The 18227-nt window shown below is 44.8% G+C and overlaps 1 protein-coding gene across 2 annotated transcripts in view; it reads left to right on the forward strand.

Moving 5' to 3' along the window:
• OLA1 (Obg like ATPase 1) overlaps window positions 1-18227 on the forward strand; it is a 410460-nt gene that overhangs the window by 556 nt on the left and 391677 nt on the right. For both annotated transcript variants that reach the window (XM_030209701.1, XM_030209702.1), the window contains exons 2-3: window positions 134-234; window positions 9611-9754. In XM_030209701.1, the coding sequence (XP_030065561.1) occupies window positions 134-234; window positions 9611-9754 (245 nt within the window). The remainder of the gene's footprint in view (window positions 1-133; window positions 235-9610; window positions 9755-18227) is intronic.

Below are 18227 nucleotides of genomic sequence, written 5' to 3' on the forward strand. Positions count from 1 at the left end.
GCCCAAAAGGTGTATAATGTGCCTGAAAGTATTAGTGCTTCATTCCGTATTCATCTTTGTAGCCGGCTTGCTTTTGAGGAATATAAATATAAAAAGAAGTCTGTGTCCCTAAAGATTTCATTTGTAATTTCAGATGCCCCCCAAAAAGGGAGGTGATGGGATTAAACAACATCCGATTATAGGAAGATTTGGAACATCGCTCAAGATCGGTATTGTTGGATTGCCAAATGTTGGGTAGGTGAACTACAAGAGGTTTGTCCGATTAACCTGTGGCACCGTCTCCATTTCAACACTCTCAAATTTTTACCAGACAGTAATCCTTGACGACTAGTATTATGCTAAATCATTACTGATAGTATTAGCAAAGATCATAACATTTAATTTCTGATGATTTTCCAAGACTTATATGTGTCCTCCTTATATTGCCAGCTATTGTTGATCTTTTAGGATTCTGCTGGCCTGAAATTCCAAAAGTGCTTGTTGTTCAGAAGTTTTAGCTGTGTCTTTTTAATAGGGTGCCAAACTTGCTGTCATTACAGTGCAAATGTTGTATTAGTAAGTTAGCTGCTACTTTAGTGTAAATGAAATCATCTTGATTCTGACATAATTATATTAACTTTGCTTCCAAAGTTATCTTCAGTTTATACAGACCATAACTGGTTTCTTGTACAGTGTTTAAAACCTTATTTAAAACTAGGGCAACTTGAAAGAGGTCAGATAAGTGATTTTTAATTTCACCCTGCTATGATCTAGAAAGAAATCCGTATGGTGCGATTATATTCTAACTTTATTCGCTCTCAGTATTCATATATTGTGCTAATATTCATTTTGTTGTCAATTAGTACTCATCTCTAGAATTTCATTACCATCTTTCCAGATCCAAGCTCAGAACAAGTTAAAAGTTCAGGTACAGTTGAACTAATTTTGTTGAGCCCAGTGTTAATTTCTCCATGTTAAGAATATTTGACAAATAATAATAGATCAGGCTTAAAAAAGTGTTATTGTATTTGAATGCAGGGAAGATTGATTCAGCGTCAGGCGGAGTACTTCTCTTGATATTAAGCAGCAGCGGTATTAGAGCTTAATCCTCAGACTGTCAACTTGACTTTTACTTTGTATTAACTCATTAGTGCCCAGTGTTCCCATAATAAGGCACCATATGTGAACGTTGGGCACTAATGGGTTAACAGTGTATCTAGATTCCATTTGACTGTTCTTTAAAACTTTTTTTTTTTTTCCATATATGAAGTATTTAATCCTTTTTCTTGCAACCATGCCCCTTATTTTTATACAGGTCTGTTGGCATGTCTGAATATTGCTATATATTGGAATGGTTGGACTGAACTGAGTTTGCACCTACCTTACGGAATGCTACCACATACGTAATACTAACCTGTTAAAAATATTCTGGCCAATATTCAAAACGATTTAAGCCGGCAGGAGAGGCTCCTGCCAGATTAAATTGCCTGGAGCTGCCTAATATTGAATATTGGCACTGACTGGTCCAAGAAAAAGTCAGGGGCAGGTACAGAGGGAGGTGTTGGGGAGGAGCCGGCAATATTCAGTTCAGAGACCCACATAGCTAAGCAGGTGAATTTAGGCTCTGAAATGCCCCTCCCCCCCCAATCCCCTGGTCTAGGTAGGACTCCCCAGGCTTTCCGTAGCTCCCTGGTGGTTCAGCAGAGTCGATGGGGAATGCTTGTGTTGTGCTGTGAGCGGTCGTGGCAGCCATTTTCCTCAAGCAGCCGCAAGGTATAGGAGCAAGCCAGCTATGGTAGCCCTGAGAGGAGAGGGGTTCTGCATGGTGGTGGACTGGGGGAGGGGGAAGGGAAGGAGGGAAGCTTTTGTGGTGGCGGAGAGGGGGCTCTCAGGGCTTCATACAGCCTTTAAATATTTATGCGGGCCCTGGGTGATTATTAGCTGGGACCTGCATAGGCTCCGGCAGCCAGTGCATCTACATTTAGCCCCATATATTCAGTGCCGAAGCCTGGACATGGCCTAGTGCTGAATATCTGGGGCTAATTTTGCCTGCAGTTTTCAGCACTTAAAAAAACCCCCCACCCACTACCACAGATTGAATATTTACCCCATCATGTTTATTTCTTCCTTGGAGGTTAGCTGTGCAAACTGTGTTCATACTTGGAATGTGTCAAGCTGCACAGGGTTATGATAATTATCAGAGTAGCTATTTGACTTTGCTGAAATCTTTAACTGGTCTGAGTGGTTGAAGCAGAATTTTCAAATAATGCATTTCTTTGGGAATGAATAGAACGTTAATGACTTTTTGTTCTGACTGCTGATAGGTTGTTTCAAAATTACTTATTTATTTAATGCCATTTGTTATGGCAGCAATCACCAACTAGCATAAATGGCGGTTTGCATAAACAAGGTAAAAATGCAGAAATAAAATGTGTTTTGTTTATGTAAAATATTTAATAGACAAAATAACCAACATAAGGGAAGGGGGAAGCATAGCACAACAATACTTGTCTTAGACAAAAAGCCCCAAAATAATGTTGATACATGAGAAGAAGAGAGAAATAAAACTATAACAACATTAAGGGCCCCTTTTACAAAGGTGTGCTAGCATTTTTAGTGTGCGCTAAAAATGAGCTTGTGCTAACTGTGTAGATGCCTATAGGAATATTATGGGCATATGCATGGTTAGCGCAAGCTAAAAACGCTAGTGCACCTTTGTAAAAGACCTCCTAAGTGAAAGAGTTAGAATCAGGGAAGGCCTATACAAATAGCTAGGTCTTCAAAACAGCCTTAAATTTGTAATTAGAAGGTTCCAACAGAATCTGGTAGCGAATTCCATAATGAGAGAGTCGGGTAACAAAACACCTTAGAACGTGAAATATCTAAACAAAGCTTAGTGGGTGATGCCTGTTTTGGACCTGGGTGCCGTTGGTTGCCGTCTGTCTAGTCTGATCTGCCCGTTGTTGTGGTTCTGCGGGCCTGCCGCCGACCAATTGCTTGTGCTGAGGGCGTTGGCTTTTGTTCCTGGCTACAACTTCCCTGCTCTCTCTCCCAAGATTGACAACCACCAGCTGGACCTTCCCCGGTTCCCGTTTCATCTCTCCGGGCCACTCCTGCTTCTGGTGCTCAGCCGTTCACCAGCCGTTGTTCCTCGCTGCAGCTCCGTTGGGCTTCTGGCATCTCATCTCCTGGTTGCTGCTCCACTCGTTTTGGGTGCTGGTGGTCAATACTGAAGCAGTTTTCAGTGTAACTTGCACCATGTTGTTCCGGCTTGGCCAGTCCGGCCTCTTCACATCTTTTCAAGCCTTCCCTGGTTTCGCCAGCTCTCCATCATGGAGTGCCATGCAGAGCTGTCCTGGCTTTTCTGGGTGCTCGCTGGGACCCCCTACGGTGCCTTGTTGGGCGCTGTTCCAGCCACTCTGATGCCTCTCAGCGTCTGGATTACCACTGTCCATTTTAGACTCTTTTCCCTTCCCTTCCCTTCTACCTTTGTTCCTCGACCTTCTCTAATGTCATTGTAATTGCTTTCTCAGTTCATTGTAAACCTCTTTGGGGTTGCTTTTAGTGACAAAAAGAGGGGTATAAATGTTCTAAAATAAATAAATAAATGGAATCACTAATTAGCTGAGGAAGAATGCAGAGTGTGAGAAGGGCAGAAGGGAACAGCAAGAGATGAAAGATAAAGAGGGATACTGGTGTAAAAGGTTCTGTGGGTCAGGATCAAGATCTTGAATTTAGGGGTCCTTTTACAAAGGCGTGCTAAAAATAAGCGTGCGCTAAACGCTAGAAACGCCCATTTATCCCTGTAGTCATCTCTAGTGTTTAGCGCGCGCTGAAAATGCTAGTGTTCCTTTGTAAAAGGACCCCTTAATGCGGAATGCCATAGGTGCCAATGTTGATCTCAGAGTAGAGAGCCATGTGATCATATCTGTGAGCACTATACAAGAGTTTGACAGCTGTGGGAATATATCTTAAATAATGAGTACCAAGCTTGAAGTAATATTTTTAAGGTTTTAGGATCAAGATATGGCTTTAGTGATCTAACTTTACAGAGAGCCATAAAAGAAGCCCTGACGAAACTGGAAATCTGTTGCCCAAAGGATAGGGAGCAGTCATATAGAATCCGTAGAGAAGTAAAGGATTCCCTAAAAGGAATGCAAGTAAGCTTGCATGAGAGGGGGAGATCATGTTCATTTCTCAAATAATCTACAAGGTTTATTTATTGGGATTTATTAACCACCTTTATGAACAGATTCACTCAAGGTGGTGTAAAGCAGGTCCAGTTTAACATAAAATTTATAATTTTGTTAACATAACAATAGTAAAATGACCCAAATATAAACATAAATACAATAAATGAGGTAAACTTGGAAATATGATGTCAGTACAATACAAACAATACCATAATAGCATAGAAGAATATTCAAATAACATAGATATAATACAATGTCAGCATAATGCCAATGAAACACCTAATAAGCAATGCAATAGAACCTTCAAGTGTCATAGATATGATGCTAATGCTTTTCTTTGTAGCTGAGGGGCCAAGTGCGGATATATAGATGGAGACAAGATGCGTGGTGTAGAGTCAATTGGGATAAATAGATGGGTCAAGGCCAAATCTTTGTACAGTTAAACAAGATATGAGGAAGTGGCCTAAGTTATAGGGTGTGCAGCAAGCTAGTCTGTGTGTGGAGTGAGTGTATAGTCAGTCATCACATATTAAAGGCTTGTGAGAAGAGCCAGCTTTCACCTGCTTCCTTAATAGAGGTAGTTTCGAGTTAAACGTAGCTCCTCTGGTAAAAAGTTCCAGAATGTGAGGGCTAATCCACACTCAAGATTACTGAGTTGTCTAAATGGAAATATCTTCATACTTATTTAATCTTCTTAAACAATGTTCAATAGAGACCCAGACGTTGTGGGGTGTATGAGGATAGAGGATGAAATATATAGGTTGGTGGGATGGAAAAAATTTGATGATGGGTTTCTATATTACTGTTTGCATGCAGGTTGTACTATGTTCATTGTAACGCAAACTTATTGGTAGTTTTCCATTATATTTTTTTGTCAATAAAAAGAAACGCTGAAACTTAAAGGAATACAAGTGTTTTATGTATAGTTAATTGAGAAGGGAAGGGAGGATTATCATGTGGTAATCAAATAGCTTCAGATTTAGCTAGGTTAAGGGCAAGTTTGTGTTGATGGATCCATGATGCTATACTATTTATGCGGGCTGTTCTGGGCCCTCGCTGGGACCCCCTACGGTGCCTTGTTGGGAGCTGTTCCAGCCACTCTGATGCCTCTCAGCGTCTGGATTACCACCGTCCATTTTAGACTCTTTTCCCTTCCCTTCTACCTTTGTTCCTCGACCTTCTCTAATGTCTTTGTAATTGCTTTCTCAGTTCATGAGGCCATGTAGGAGCTTGTCTCTGAAGGCCAAAGGCTGAATATCATTGGTGTATAAATAGGCTGTAAAGCCTAAGTCCTGAGCAAGGACAGTGAAATGAGCAGTAAACACATTAAGTAAGAAAGGACCAGTATGGAACTGAGTGGAGCGCCTGAAAAAAAGGGGATGTGTATTGGAACTACAGTGCCACGAGGAACTTGAAAAGAGCGAGAAGAAGAATGTGATCAAAACCAATTCAAGGTAACTCTTTTCAGGCCTGGTTCCAGAAGACAGTGTAACAACAAAGAGTGATCAGTTGGGTCTAACTGAATAAGTAAGACATTGTTCCGCCTGTCCTGGAATATCATTTAGATGAGATACTAACAGTGTTTCAGTGCTGTGACCCTTGCTAAACCCAGACTGTCTTGGATGAAAGGTATTATTACCTGACCAAATGTGGGCTAGTTGCTAAAGCAACAGAGAAGACTGTATCTCATCAAGTAAAGGTAAATGAACTATGGAATGGTAATTCTCAAGAATGGAAGAGTCAGCAAAAGTTTTTTTTTTTAATTGATGTGATAATAGACTTCTTCCAGATGTCAGGAACCAATCCTTGAGAAAGACTGGTACTAATGATGGTGAGAAATATGGGGGGGGGGGGGGGCAAGAGACCAGCAATTGTTTAGCAGCAGTGGTTACCTCATTCTGATAGGATTGAGGTGATATGAGCATATTACCCCTGCTTTGGTTTCTTTGCATTGGCATCCTGTGGATTTTAGGATGCAGTTCAAAATTTTATTATTAGTTTTTAAAGTGATGATTAACAAAATCTCTCCTGTTGTTGAATAAATGATAAAAATGGTGCGCATACTAATATGTAAACAAATAGAACAGCACTAAAAAATATCTTTACATCACATGCAAATAAATGAAGGAAATATACGTACCAAAAACATTATATAGATAAAGGAAATAACAAAAAAGTAGTTCAAAAAAATAATATTCATCAATACGTCATGCAAACATGCTATTGGGATTAATTTAGTGAATATCTGGCAGTGAGATATCTAGCAGTGAGAAAAAAGCTGAAAACTGTAATTTGGCTTGATGTAATATACATGTAATATTTTGAACTACTCTTTTGTTATTTTCTTTGTTTACATATTAGTATGCGCACCATTTTTATCATTTATTCAAACCATCTTTATTATTGTACCCATATGATATGACCACGTACATTGATTTTATGTATTTGTGTATGCCCTTATTATTCCTTTATTGTATATTTTTGGTTTTAATATATATGAATATTTTACTTGTTCTTATTTGCCATCATTCTTTCATATATTGAAAATTTTTTTATTTGAACTCTTTCTTTTACTGTAAATTTTGTTTTTTCATTTGTATTTATATATTTTTATTGTAGACTCCTGATGCAGGCCTAGCGGCCTTTTTACCAAATAAACATTTGATTTCAAGTATACCTCTCTACAGTCTTTGGCATCCGTGGTCAAACTCCCACTTTTTTTGTCTTATCTTTGTGTTTTCCCGTGTGGTGTTTGAGTTCTCCGCTTTAGGCGGATTCTCTCCAATATATATTCTTTGGACATTGCACAGGTTGAGCTATGTGGTACCCAGACTCCTACACTGTTTTGTTTGAGAACAGTGTAAGAGTTTGGTCATTGTATGTTTTGGATTGGAACAACACAGAATACTTGTTCTAGAGGTGGTGCTGGAGAAAATGAGTGGGAGATCAACAAACTGGAGGGAGAAGTGAGAAGTGGGTGGGGATTGAAATTGGCTGGTATGAGGTTGGGGATGAGTAGCTTGGGAAGGAAGGGTGTTGGGGTGATGAGGCAGGAGAATTGTTAAATGTAGAGAGAGGAGGGGAAAATGTGTGTGAAGCAGAGAACTGGGCTGGGAGGAAGTGTGTATGAGTGAGCAGACTTCATTTTAATTTCTCATTTTGCTATGTGTATAGTTGAACTACTGGATTGGCAATATCATTGGAAGGAAACCTCCTAAACTGATCATGTTATTATTGGTGGAGGATACTGTCAACTTGGGCACAAGCCTCTTGATTCAATAATGGCCCTGTTTCTTACACTAAAGCTTTTTTGTAAAGTGGCTCTGCCTTGAAAAACAATGAAGGTCATGGTTCTATAGTGCACACTGAATGCAGTGAATTGTGTATGGAGCAGCAAGAAATGACCACCCAGATTTCACTGCTCCTATCTATACATACCCTCACAACTTGTCTCTAACAAATCAAGATACATACCATAATTTGCAAAAGAGTTCTCTAGTATCAGGGGTGAGTAAGCCTTTTTTTGCAAACTTGTTGGGGATGCGGTACAGAAAGTTGTTTGAGAAGCAAGGGAAGGGTTTCTCTAGAAATCCAACAGGCCATTGATGATAATTTTCTAGCCTTACAGTGTTATTTGTTGTTGGAAGTTAACATGCTTTTGCCATGGGCTGGGAACTAGTTCACCACTGTGGACCAAACTGAAACCTCCTGTGGGCTGAGTGTGGCCAAGTTTGCCCATCTCGGTAATAAACTCTTGCACTAGGGGAAAACATTCATCTCAGTGTTCAGATCTCTGATAGTCTGTATGTCTGTATGAAAAGCTGCTGCCAAAAGCTTCAAAATAGTCTTCAGACCCAGAAAGTGCAAGTGTTTATCAAAATATCAAAATAAACTGTTTAGAGAGAAACAAAAACAGGCTTGAAGGACATTAGTATGACGGAAACACCACCAACTACATGAAATAGAAACATTGTGGAGAAATTGATTTCAAGATCCTGTATAGCACAATTAAGAAATAGAATGGATGCCCTGGATATGGAGAATCTGGATAAAGCAAATATCAGATCAGTAGGATGAACTGAAGTAACAACAATAAAGATGGGAAGCAGGTTAAAAAGAGTCCCAAACTGAAAGCGTATTAACTCAGGCCTCCGAATGATCCATTTTTTGTATTAGTTACCATCACTCTGTTCGTCTGTCCAATTTAGATTGTAAGCTCTGTTGAGCAGGGACTGTCTTTTCATGTTAATTTGTACAGCGCTGCGTAAGTCTAGCAGCGCTATAGAAATGTTTAATAGTAGTAGTAGTAGTAGTGTTTAGTTTGTGTACTGTAACAAGTTCAGATGCAACCTTCAGTAAAAGAAAAGCTGCAGACACTGGTATTTATGTTAACATGGTGAAGAAGGACATGCAACAGGAACCCAAGTCATTGGTCTTTCTCTGTTATCATTTAATGTAGTAGTTAGTGCTATATCAAGTCCCATTTCCTTATAGGAATCTGCTGGGAAAGAGTTCATGAACCACAAAATTAAAAGTGAGAGTAGGAATCTCTTTTGCCTGTTTGTGACTGGGATGAAATTCTAGGGGAGCTGGAATTTCAAGTATCATGAAGGCTGCTTTGCTATTGGCTTGTAACTTATGATTACTGAGTTTGATTTTTTTTTTTTTAATGTGTCCTCTTGTATAGACTGTTTGGCTAGCTAATGGAGAGGGAGACAAAGTTTTTCCCCTTAATGTAATGCGGTTTGTTTCCTTAATACATGGGCCTATGATCTGGTTTTCATCAGTGTAATGCTATTTCTTTTGAACTGTTGATTATACGATTATATAGTGATTCTTTTATTTTGTAAATTTATTAATGGTCATGATGTCCTTCAAGAGCAGTGATCACTGCATTTTGAGCTTTTGTTTAGAATGGGGCATTGGACTTTATGTGAACAGCAATTAAGTAACTCATTCTGAGTCTGTTGGAGCCTCTTCTTACTCTGTTGTCTTCTACCCCTCTTCACAAAGCTGATGACCTCTTGTGGCAGTGTGTTGCCAAGTGATAGTGCAGCATCTTTGTGTTGGATTGCAACATTTATTCTGCCACCGTAGGCTTCTGTACCTTCTCCTCCCCCCCCCCCCCCATGTCTGAATCTAGTTTTCTGCACTGAATATAGCCTTGTTCTTCACTCCCAGTCCCCAAGGGCCACTGGTGGGCCTGATGAGTATGCACGAGAGGGAGTAAAGACCAAAGGAATATAGAAAAGTAGAGGTTCTTGCACAGTCATACATGAACCTATAGCTTTATAAAAAGTGTTTTAAATAAAGTAGCTAGTGCTTCATATATGCTGTTGACCTGGAGTAGGCGTTTTGGTTTTAGAGCAGCCAGCTTGGATCTGCAACCTTGCGTTCACTAAAACCTAAGATCTGTGTTCTTCCCCTTCTTTTCGTAGGAAGTCAACATTCTTTAATGTATTAACCAAGAGTCAGGCACAAGCAGAAAACTTTCCTTTCTGTACGATTGATCCCAATGAGAGTCGTGTTCCAGTTCCAGATGCTCGGTTTGACTTCTTGTGCCAGTATCACAAACCTGCAAGGTAAGACTTTGGAATTACTTGACATTACTACACTGTGGTGTATCTGACAATTTTAGAATATCTATTGATAATTAACCATAAGCTTTCCTTTATTCTGAGCTCTTGAAAAAGAAAATTTAAATCAAATTCTAGTTCTGTTGATTTTTGCTGTTGGGTAAGTGTTATCTGTTGTCTCAAAAAAAAAAAAAAATAGCTGGATCTGACATCAGATTTGTTCATTGTTTTCTAACCAAATGCCTTTTTGTACTGAAACGGTAAGATGGTTAGATGTGATGTCTGCCAATCACTGTACAGAGGGGTGTGTCATATGCCAGAGAAATGTATCTTATTTGCTTATTTAGAAGTGTAATTCTGAGTATGTTATGCTATTTCTTTTTTGAAGCATACTGTAAGAAGCACAAACTGTCCTATGAAAGAACTGAAATAATTAAGTGAAATGTGTTCTGTCTGGCTTCCAATTGTAGGAAGGCTCATCATTGAAATTTCAGTGCTGGGAGCAGTAGACATAAGATATCTGGTATAATTTCTATTCTCTTTGTGATGGGAAGATAGCTTTTTCAATTTGGGACATTTTTCTGTACAATTTTGCACCAATAAGTGGAAAATCAGATCACTAAGTTGTGATATTCCATGTCATCATGCTGATCAATCCATAGACTGGTGGGTTGTGTCCATCTACCAGCAGGTGGAGATAGAGAGCAATCCTTTTGCCTCCCTATATGTGGTCATGTGCTGCCGGAAACTCCTCAGTATGTTCTCTATCTCAGCAGGTGGTGGTCACATACAGTAGCAGCTCTGGCTAGGCCTCCAAGCCTAATTTTTAGGTTTTGTTGAGTGCCTGGGGTTGAGGGCTTTTCTTGAGCAAGTGCAAACCTGGTGGCGCCAGGTCCCTCCTTTTCTCCCCCCTCCCGCTGGCTCCGTTAAAAAAAAAATAAAAAAATTTTGGACGTCCTTAAAGGCGTTTATTTCGACGTTTATTTAAACGTTTATTGCAGCTACTCACTGGGACACCAGGTCGTTACAGCTCGGAGCGAGAAGCAGGTAATTTTTACCTTTTTTATAGCGGGCAGGGTGTTCCCCGATTGATCTCCACGTGGCCTATGGCGTCGGAGGGCGAGGGCGCGAAGAATCGCTCCCCGGACCGCGTGTGCGCTCCCCGGACCGCGTGTGTGCTCCTAGCGGGGATGCGGGGGTATTAAAGTCTGATTCGCCCTTGTTGGGTGTCAGTTCGGAGGCCGGTCAGTGTCCCGGGTCTTCCTCCGGTGCGGCGGTTTTTCCCGCCATAAACGCCCATCCCCCGCTGCTCGCCTCCGCCATCTTGGCCGGCCACTCTGCTCGGACGGCTTCTTCTTGGGCCGCCCTTGAGCTGGGAGACGTTCATGCCATGGCCGCCCTTGATTTGGGCGACGGCAAAAAAGCGGCTAAAGTTAAGCGCCGTTCTTCCCGCGCGGCTCCTTCGCGGAGTGTCGCGCCGGACGCCATCTTGGATGCGCAGCATGTTTCTCCCCCGCTCTTACGAGCGCCGGTTGAGGGTGCGTCTAGGGCTGTGGCCCAGGCTGCTGAAGTGCACAGTCTGGGGGGTTTCTCCCCCGAGTTTATTTTGCTGCTGCATCAGGCCTTCCTTATGCAGAACGCTGCCCCTTCTCCCTTGTCCGATAAAGGGGTTGAGGCCCCCGGAAGTAAACGCCCTCAGGTGGATTCCCAGGCCTTAGAGGACGCTGTTTCCTCTGATGTAGATGAGGGCAGCGTATCTGAGTTCTCCCAACGGTCCTTTGGGGATTCCTTGGAGGAGACGGATTCCCGCTCGGATGGAGCGGATGACCCCTCTGCAGCACGGATCTTTCGCTCAGAGGATTTGCCCAACCTGTTAATGCAGGCCATGAGCATTTTAAAGATTTCCTCTCCGGAGGACGTCTCTCCCTCAGCCCCTGTTGGCTCCGCCATTATGCTGGGGACGAAGCGCCCGCCTAGAACCTTCCACGTGCATGATGCCATGCACACCTTTATTTCGGCTCAATGGGATGTCCCGGAAGCGAGCCTCAAAGTGGCTAGGGCTATGTCCCGCCTCTATCCTTTGCCTGAAAGTGAACGTGAGGCCTTTCTTTGGCCTACCGTGGATTCCTTAATCACTGCGGTGACTAAGAAAACGGCGTTCCCGGTGGAAGGTGGCACGGCCCTAAAGGACGCCCAAGACAGAAGATTGGAGGCGGCCTTAAGGTCGTCCTTCGAGGCGGCTGCCTTAAGTTTGCAGGCCTCAGTTTGTGGCTCCTACGTGGCCAGGGCGTGCCTGACGATTGTGCAGCGGGCTTCCCCCTCGGATCCTTCCTTGAGGGCTGATTGGCCGGCCCTGGAATCGGGCTTGGCTTATTTGGCAGACTTGCTGTATGATGTCTTGAGAGCCTCGGCTAAAGGTATGGCTCAGACAGTCTCTGCGAGGCGGTGGCTTTGGCTGAAACATTGGTCTGCGGACCACGCCTCTAAGTCCCGCCTGGCTAAGTTGCCTTTTAAAGGCAAGCTGCTCTTTGGGGTCGAGCTGGACAAAATTGTGACCGATCTCGGCACGTCTAAGGGCAAGAGGTTACCAGAGGTCAGGGCTCGGGCCAGTGCTCGCCCCGGTATCTCCAGAGGACGGTTTCAGGAAGCCCGTCGGTACACCCCGGGCAAGTCGGGCTCCTCTGCCCCCTCTTCCTTCAAGAGGAACTTCTCCCCCAAGCAGCATTCCTTTCGCAGAGACCGCCGTCCCGGAGGTGCGCCCTCCGGTCCTCCCCCAGGGTCTCGTACCCAATGACGGGGTCCTGGTCCATGGCCCAGTGCAAATTGGAGGACGCCTGTCCTCGTTTCTGGGCGAGTGGACCAGGGTAACTTCAGACGCTTGGGTGCTAGAAGTCATCAGAGACGGCTACAAGCTAGAGTTCTGCCGACCCTTAAGAGACGGGTTTGTACTCTCTCCCTGCAAGTCTCCGGTCAAAGCTGTGGCAGTGCAGCAGACCTTGGACAATCTGATCCGCCTGGGTGCGGTCGTTCCGGTGCCAGAAAATCAGCTTGGCAAGGGACGTTACTCCATTTACTTTGTGGTACCAAAGAAAGGAGGTTCTGTACGGCCTATCCTCGACCTCAAAGGGGTCAATCGGGCCTTGAAAGTTCGGCACTTTCGCATGGAGACCCTCCGCTCTGTTATAGCGGCAGTGAAGGCAGGGGAGTTCCTGGCATCCTTGGACATCAAGGAAGCGTACTTGCATATTTCCATCTGGCCTCCTCATCAACGCTTTCTGCGTTTTGCAGTCCTGGGCCGACACTTCCAGTTCAGAGCCCTCCCGTTCGGGTTGGCTACTGCTCCGCGGACCTTCTCCAAAGTAATGGTGGTCATCGCGGCCTTCCTGAGAAAGGAAGGAGTACAAGTCCATCCTTATCTGGACAACTGGTTGATCCGAGCCCCCTCTTATGCAGAGTGCGGCAAAGCTGTGGACCGGGTGATTGCACTTTTGAGCTCCCTGGGGTGGATCATCAACTGGGAGAAAAGCCAGCTGCGCCCGACTCAGTCCCTGGAGTATCTGGGAGTTCGATTCGACACCCAATTAGGCAGAGTGTTCCTGCCGGACAATCGGATTGTCAAGTTTCAGGCTCAGGTGGACCAGTTCCTAGTAGCCTCTCCGCTCCGGGCTTGGGACTATGTGCAGCTGTTGGGCTCTATGACGGCCACGATGGAAGTAGTGCCCTGGGCCAGGGCTCATATGAGACCACTACAACACTCTCTGCTGCAGCGCTGGACTCCGGTGTCGGAGGATTATGCTGTGCGCCTTCCCTTGGACCCAGCAGTGCGCAAGGCGCTGAGCTGGTGGCTGCAGACAGACAAGTTGTCTGCAGGGATGCCTCTTGTGACCCCGGAGTGGATTGTCGTCATGACGGACGCCTCTTTGACGGGCTGGGGAGCCCACTGCTTGGGAAGGAGAGCGCAGGGGCTCTGGTCTCCTGCAGAGGCAAAGTGGTCTATCAACCGCCTGGAACTCAGAGCCATTCGGTTGGCGCGTTTGGAGTTCCTCCCGGTACTGGCGTTGAAACCAGTACGGGTCCTGTCGGACAATGCCACGGCTGTGGCCTATGTCAACCGCCAGGGAGGTACCAAGAGCGCCCCTCTAGCCAAGGAGGCCATGAATCTATGCCAGTGGGCGGAAGCGAACCTGGAACAGCTGTCAGCGGCCCACATTGCGGGAGTCATGAATGTCAAGGCGGACTTTCTCAGTCGCCGTACCTTGGATCCCGGAGAGTGGCAGCTATCTGCTCAGGCGTTCTTGGACATCACGAAGCGCTGGGGCCAGCCGAGCCTAGATCTGATGGTGTCATCGGCCGATTGCCAAGTGCCGCGTTTTTTCAGCAGAGGACGGGACCCTCGATCCCTGGGAGTAGATGCTCTTCTCCAACAGTGGCCGACACAGGAGCTTCTCTATGTGTTCCCGCCCTGGCCCATGTTGGGCAGGGTGCTAGACCGGGTGGCAAAGCATCCGGGCTGGATAATCCTGGTGGGTCCGGACTGGCCCAGACATCCCTGGTATGCGGACTTGATCAGGCTCTCAGTGGACGATCCTCTGCGGCTGCCAGTGGAGCAGGGCCTGTTGCATCAGGGTCCCGTGGTGATGGAGGATCCCTCCCCCTTTGGTCTTACGGCCTGGCTATTGAGCGGCAGCGTCTGAGAAAAGAAGGGCTTCTCAGACAAGGTCATCGCCACTATGCTAAGAGCGAGGAAGCGCTCTACTTCTACTGCTTACGCCAGGGTTTGGCGTACCTTTGCAGCATGGTGTGAAGCAGGCTCACTTTCTCCCTTCACTGCTCCAATTTCTTCAGTGTTGGCGTTCCTGCAAGAAGGTCTGGAGAAAGGCCTGTCGCTCAGTTCCCTTAAAGTCCAGGTAGCGGCTCTGGCTTGCTTCAGGGGCCGCCTGAAGGGTGCTTCCCTGGCTTCGCAGCCAGATGTGGTGCGCTTTCTCAAGGGAGTTAATCACCTGCGCCCTCCTCTGCACTCAGTGGTGCCTGCGTGGAATCTCAACCTGGTGCTAAGAGCCTTGCAGAAGCCGCCTTTTGAACCCTTGTCAAGGGCATCTCTGAAAGACCTGACGTTGAAAGCAGTCTTTTTGGTGGCTATCACTTCAGCCAGAAGAGTTTCCGAGCTCCAGGCACTCTCATGTCGAGAGCCCTTTCTGCAGTTCACTGAGGCAGGAGTGTCTATTCGCACAGTGCCTTCCTTCCTGCCCAAGGTTGTTTCTCGCTTCCATGTGAATCAGCAGCTCTGTCTCCCTTCCTTTCGTAGGGAGGACTACCCAGAGGAATACTCTGCTCTCAAATATCTAGATGTGAGACGAGTCATCATCAGATACGTGGAAGTGACCAATGATTTCCGGAAGTCGGATCATCTGTTTGTCCTGTTTGCAGGTCCTCGTAAGGGTCTGCAGGCTGCTAAGCCTACAGTGGCAAGATGGGTCAAGGAAGCCATTGCAGCGGCTTATGTGGCCGCGGGGAAGGTGCCGCCTATCCAGCTGAAGGCTCACTCCACTAGAGCTCAGGCGGCCTCGATGGCAGAGGCCGGGTCCGTCTCCTTGGAGGAGATTTGCAAGGCGGCAACCTGGGCATCGGCCCATACCTTCTCCAGGCATTACCGCTTGACTGTGGCTGCTCGGGCGGAGGCCCGGTTTGGAGCTTCAGTGTTGCGGTCAGGGATTTCTTTGTCCCGCCCTGGGTGAGTACTGCTTCGGTACATCCCACCAGTCTATGGATTGATCAGCATGATGATATGGAAGGTAAAATTATGTATCGTACCTGATAATTTTCTTTCCATTAATCATAGCTGATCAATCCATAACCCCTCCCACATATCGGTATTGTTTATATTCTGGTTGCATTTCAGGTTCAAGTTTAGTCTTCAGTTCCTGTTCAGGAGGACTTCGTGTTCAAGATTTTCAATGGATTCTTCAAGAGTTGAGACGAATTTGTGTTACAGTGAGCTGCTGCATTCCTCTCCCCTCCGTTTTACGGGGCTGGATTGAGACTTAAATTCTGCCGGCGCTCCCTCCCGCTTCGTGCGGCAGTAGGGCAGCTTTGTACCCCTCCCGCTTCGGCGGTGTTAGGGTCAGTCAGCTCCTCCCGCGGTTGCAGGATAAGCCAGATCCCCCCGCATCGGCGGGTGTGGTGTCCCTCCCCCGCTCCGCGGGGATGAGCTGGACGGATTCCCCTCCCCCACTTGTGTGGGGATGAGATGGGTTAATTCCCCTCCCCCGTTTCGGCGGTGGTGAGCTGGGCAGAGTGTCCCTTTGTGGGTGTAATTCTCTAAGATTGTAAGCTCTTTGAGCAGGGACTGTCTTTCTTCTGTGTTTGTACAGCGCTGCGTACACTTTGTAGTGCTCTAGAAATGTTAAATAGTAGTAGTAGTAAGTGCTGAGTCCTGCGGATGGAGCTTGGATATTGACATACTGAGGAGTTTCCGGCAGCACATGACCACCTGCTGGTAGATGGACACAACCCACCAGTCTATGGATTGATCAGCTATGATTAATGGAAAGAAAATTATCAGGTATGATACATAATTTTACCTTGTGCATGTGACCTGCGATATAATCTGATGCTGCTAGCATCCCTTACAAGGGCTGTCTCCAGACTGCAAAATTAACCTTACTGGGCTAGATTCTATATATAGCGCCTAAAAAAAATTGGTGCCAAAAAAATATCCACTTAAACAGTGTTCTGTAAACTGTGACTAAAGTTTGGCACGGAGTATAGAATAAACACTTAAGCATAGAGGTTGTGTGTAAATTTAGGACTGCCATTTGCACCAATGAAAATGTGGTGCAAATGTCCGCATCTAAATTAATGTTCAGAGCACTCATATTCTGTAATTACGTGCGTAACACAAAATCACACCCCAAAACACTCATGACCCTCCCATTTCCGCTCCCCCTTTTGTGGACTGCATGTAAATTTTAGGATTCCACGCCTAAATTTTATGTGTTAGAGTCCCAATTAAATCTAATTCGTGCCAAAAATTGTTTGTTAAAAAGCCAGTTATTGGCACTAATTGGCTTGTTATTCTATTAAATTGTGCATGCAGATCGGGGCCATGCATAAATTTTGTGTGTGCAATTTTTGGCAAACGTATAGAATCAGGGGGACTGTGACAGGAATGAGCCTCACTCCTATGGCAGGGTATGTTGGCGATGATCTCTTGCTCTCTGATTTACTGCTGATATTTGTTTCAGCTTTTGCATTGTGCCAAAGAGAGCTTCCTTACAGAGTTCATAAGGTGTAATGTAGGGGCAGTATGTCAGGTTGTTCTTGTAATTTTTTAAACCAGGCTGTGACACTAATATGGCAGGGACAATTTCTGTACTTTTGTGCTGCATTTTCTTGGTCTTTGATTGTGTTTCTTGGTGTTTGAGGATCTTCTTTCTCCATATGTTGTCAGAATAGTTACTTCTGGTGACACTTTTTTTTTCTTTTTAGTTATACTGTTCTTATGCTTCTCTCCTTTGCCACAGTTCTGATTTTCTTGCACAAAAGGTTCTTTTTTTTTTTTTTTTTTTAATTGGTGGGATGGGAATGTTTCAGGTGATGACAACTGTGCGTTCTCCACAGTTTTATCAAGGTTGTGATAAACTGATGTTTTTCTGGCACAGCAGTGTTCACATAGTTTGTAGTGTGGGAGATAGGCTACTTTATTGTACCTTTTTGTATTCAAGCTGCTAGACATTAACATGGAGCACCTAAATATGAAGTGAGTGAGTTTTTCCAGTTCAGTGCTACAAAAAATGCATTTTTCTGTTTTTTTTTTTTTTTTTTTAACTTATGCTGGCTGTGAACCATCTTGTTTGCAGTTCACTGTTCTCTGCAGTAACTATCAATCTCTTATCAGGCCACCACCTCTTAACAATTGCTTTGGCAGGGTATGCACTGGATATGGTCTACATTAATGTCAGCAAAGCCTTTGATAGTGCTTCTTATAGGAAGCTCCGTGAATAAACTGAATCGCTTGAGGGTGGGACCAAAAATGGTAAACCGATCAGAAACTGGTTGACCGATAGGTGGCAGAGGGTGCTGGTGCTGCTAAATGGAATTTGCTCAAAAGATAGAAAAGTGAGTAGTGGACTGCCTGTGGTATCCGTCTTGGGGTCGGTTCTGTTCAAGTACCTTTGTGAGTTATATTGCTGAAGGGATAGAAGGAAAATTTTGCCCTTTTGTGGATGACACAATAATTGGCAACAGAATGGCGGGAGTGGACTATTGAGAAGTAATTTACAAAAATTAGAAGCTTTGGCTAATGCTTGGCAGTTAAGCTTTAATGTGAAGAAATGTAGGATGTGATACATTTGGGATACAAAATTCAAAAGGAGCTGTATGTGGTAGGAGGTGAGAAGCTGATATGTATAGATGAGGAAGGAGACATTGGGGTGATAGTGTCTGAGGATCTGAAGCTGGCAAAACATTGTGACAAGGT

The sequence above is a fragment of the Microcaecilia unicolor genome, chromosome 7 (genome assembly GCF_901765095.1).
Source record: "Microcaecilia unicolor chromosome 7, aMicUni1.1, whole genome shotgun sequence".
Lineage (NCBI taxonomy): Eukaryota > Metazoa > Chordata > Amphibia > Gymnophiona > Siphonopidae > Microcaecilia > Microcaecilia unicolor.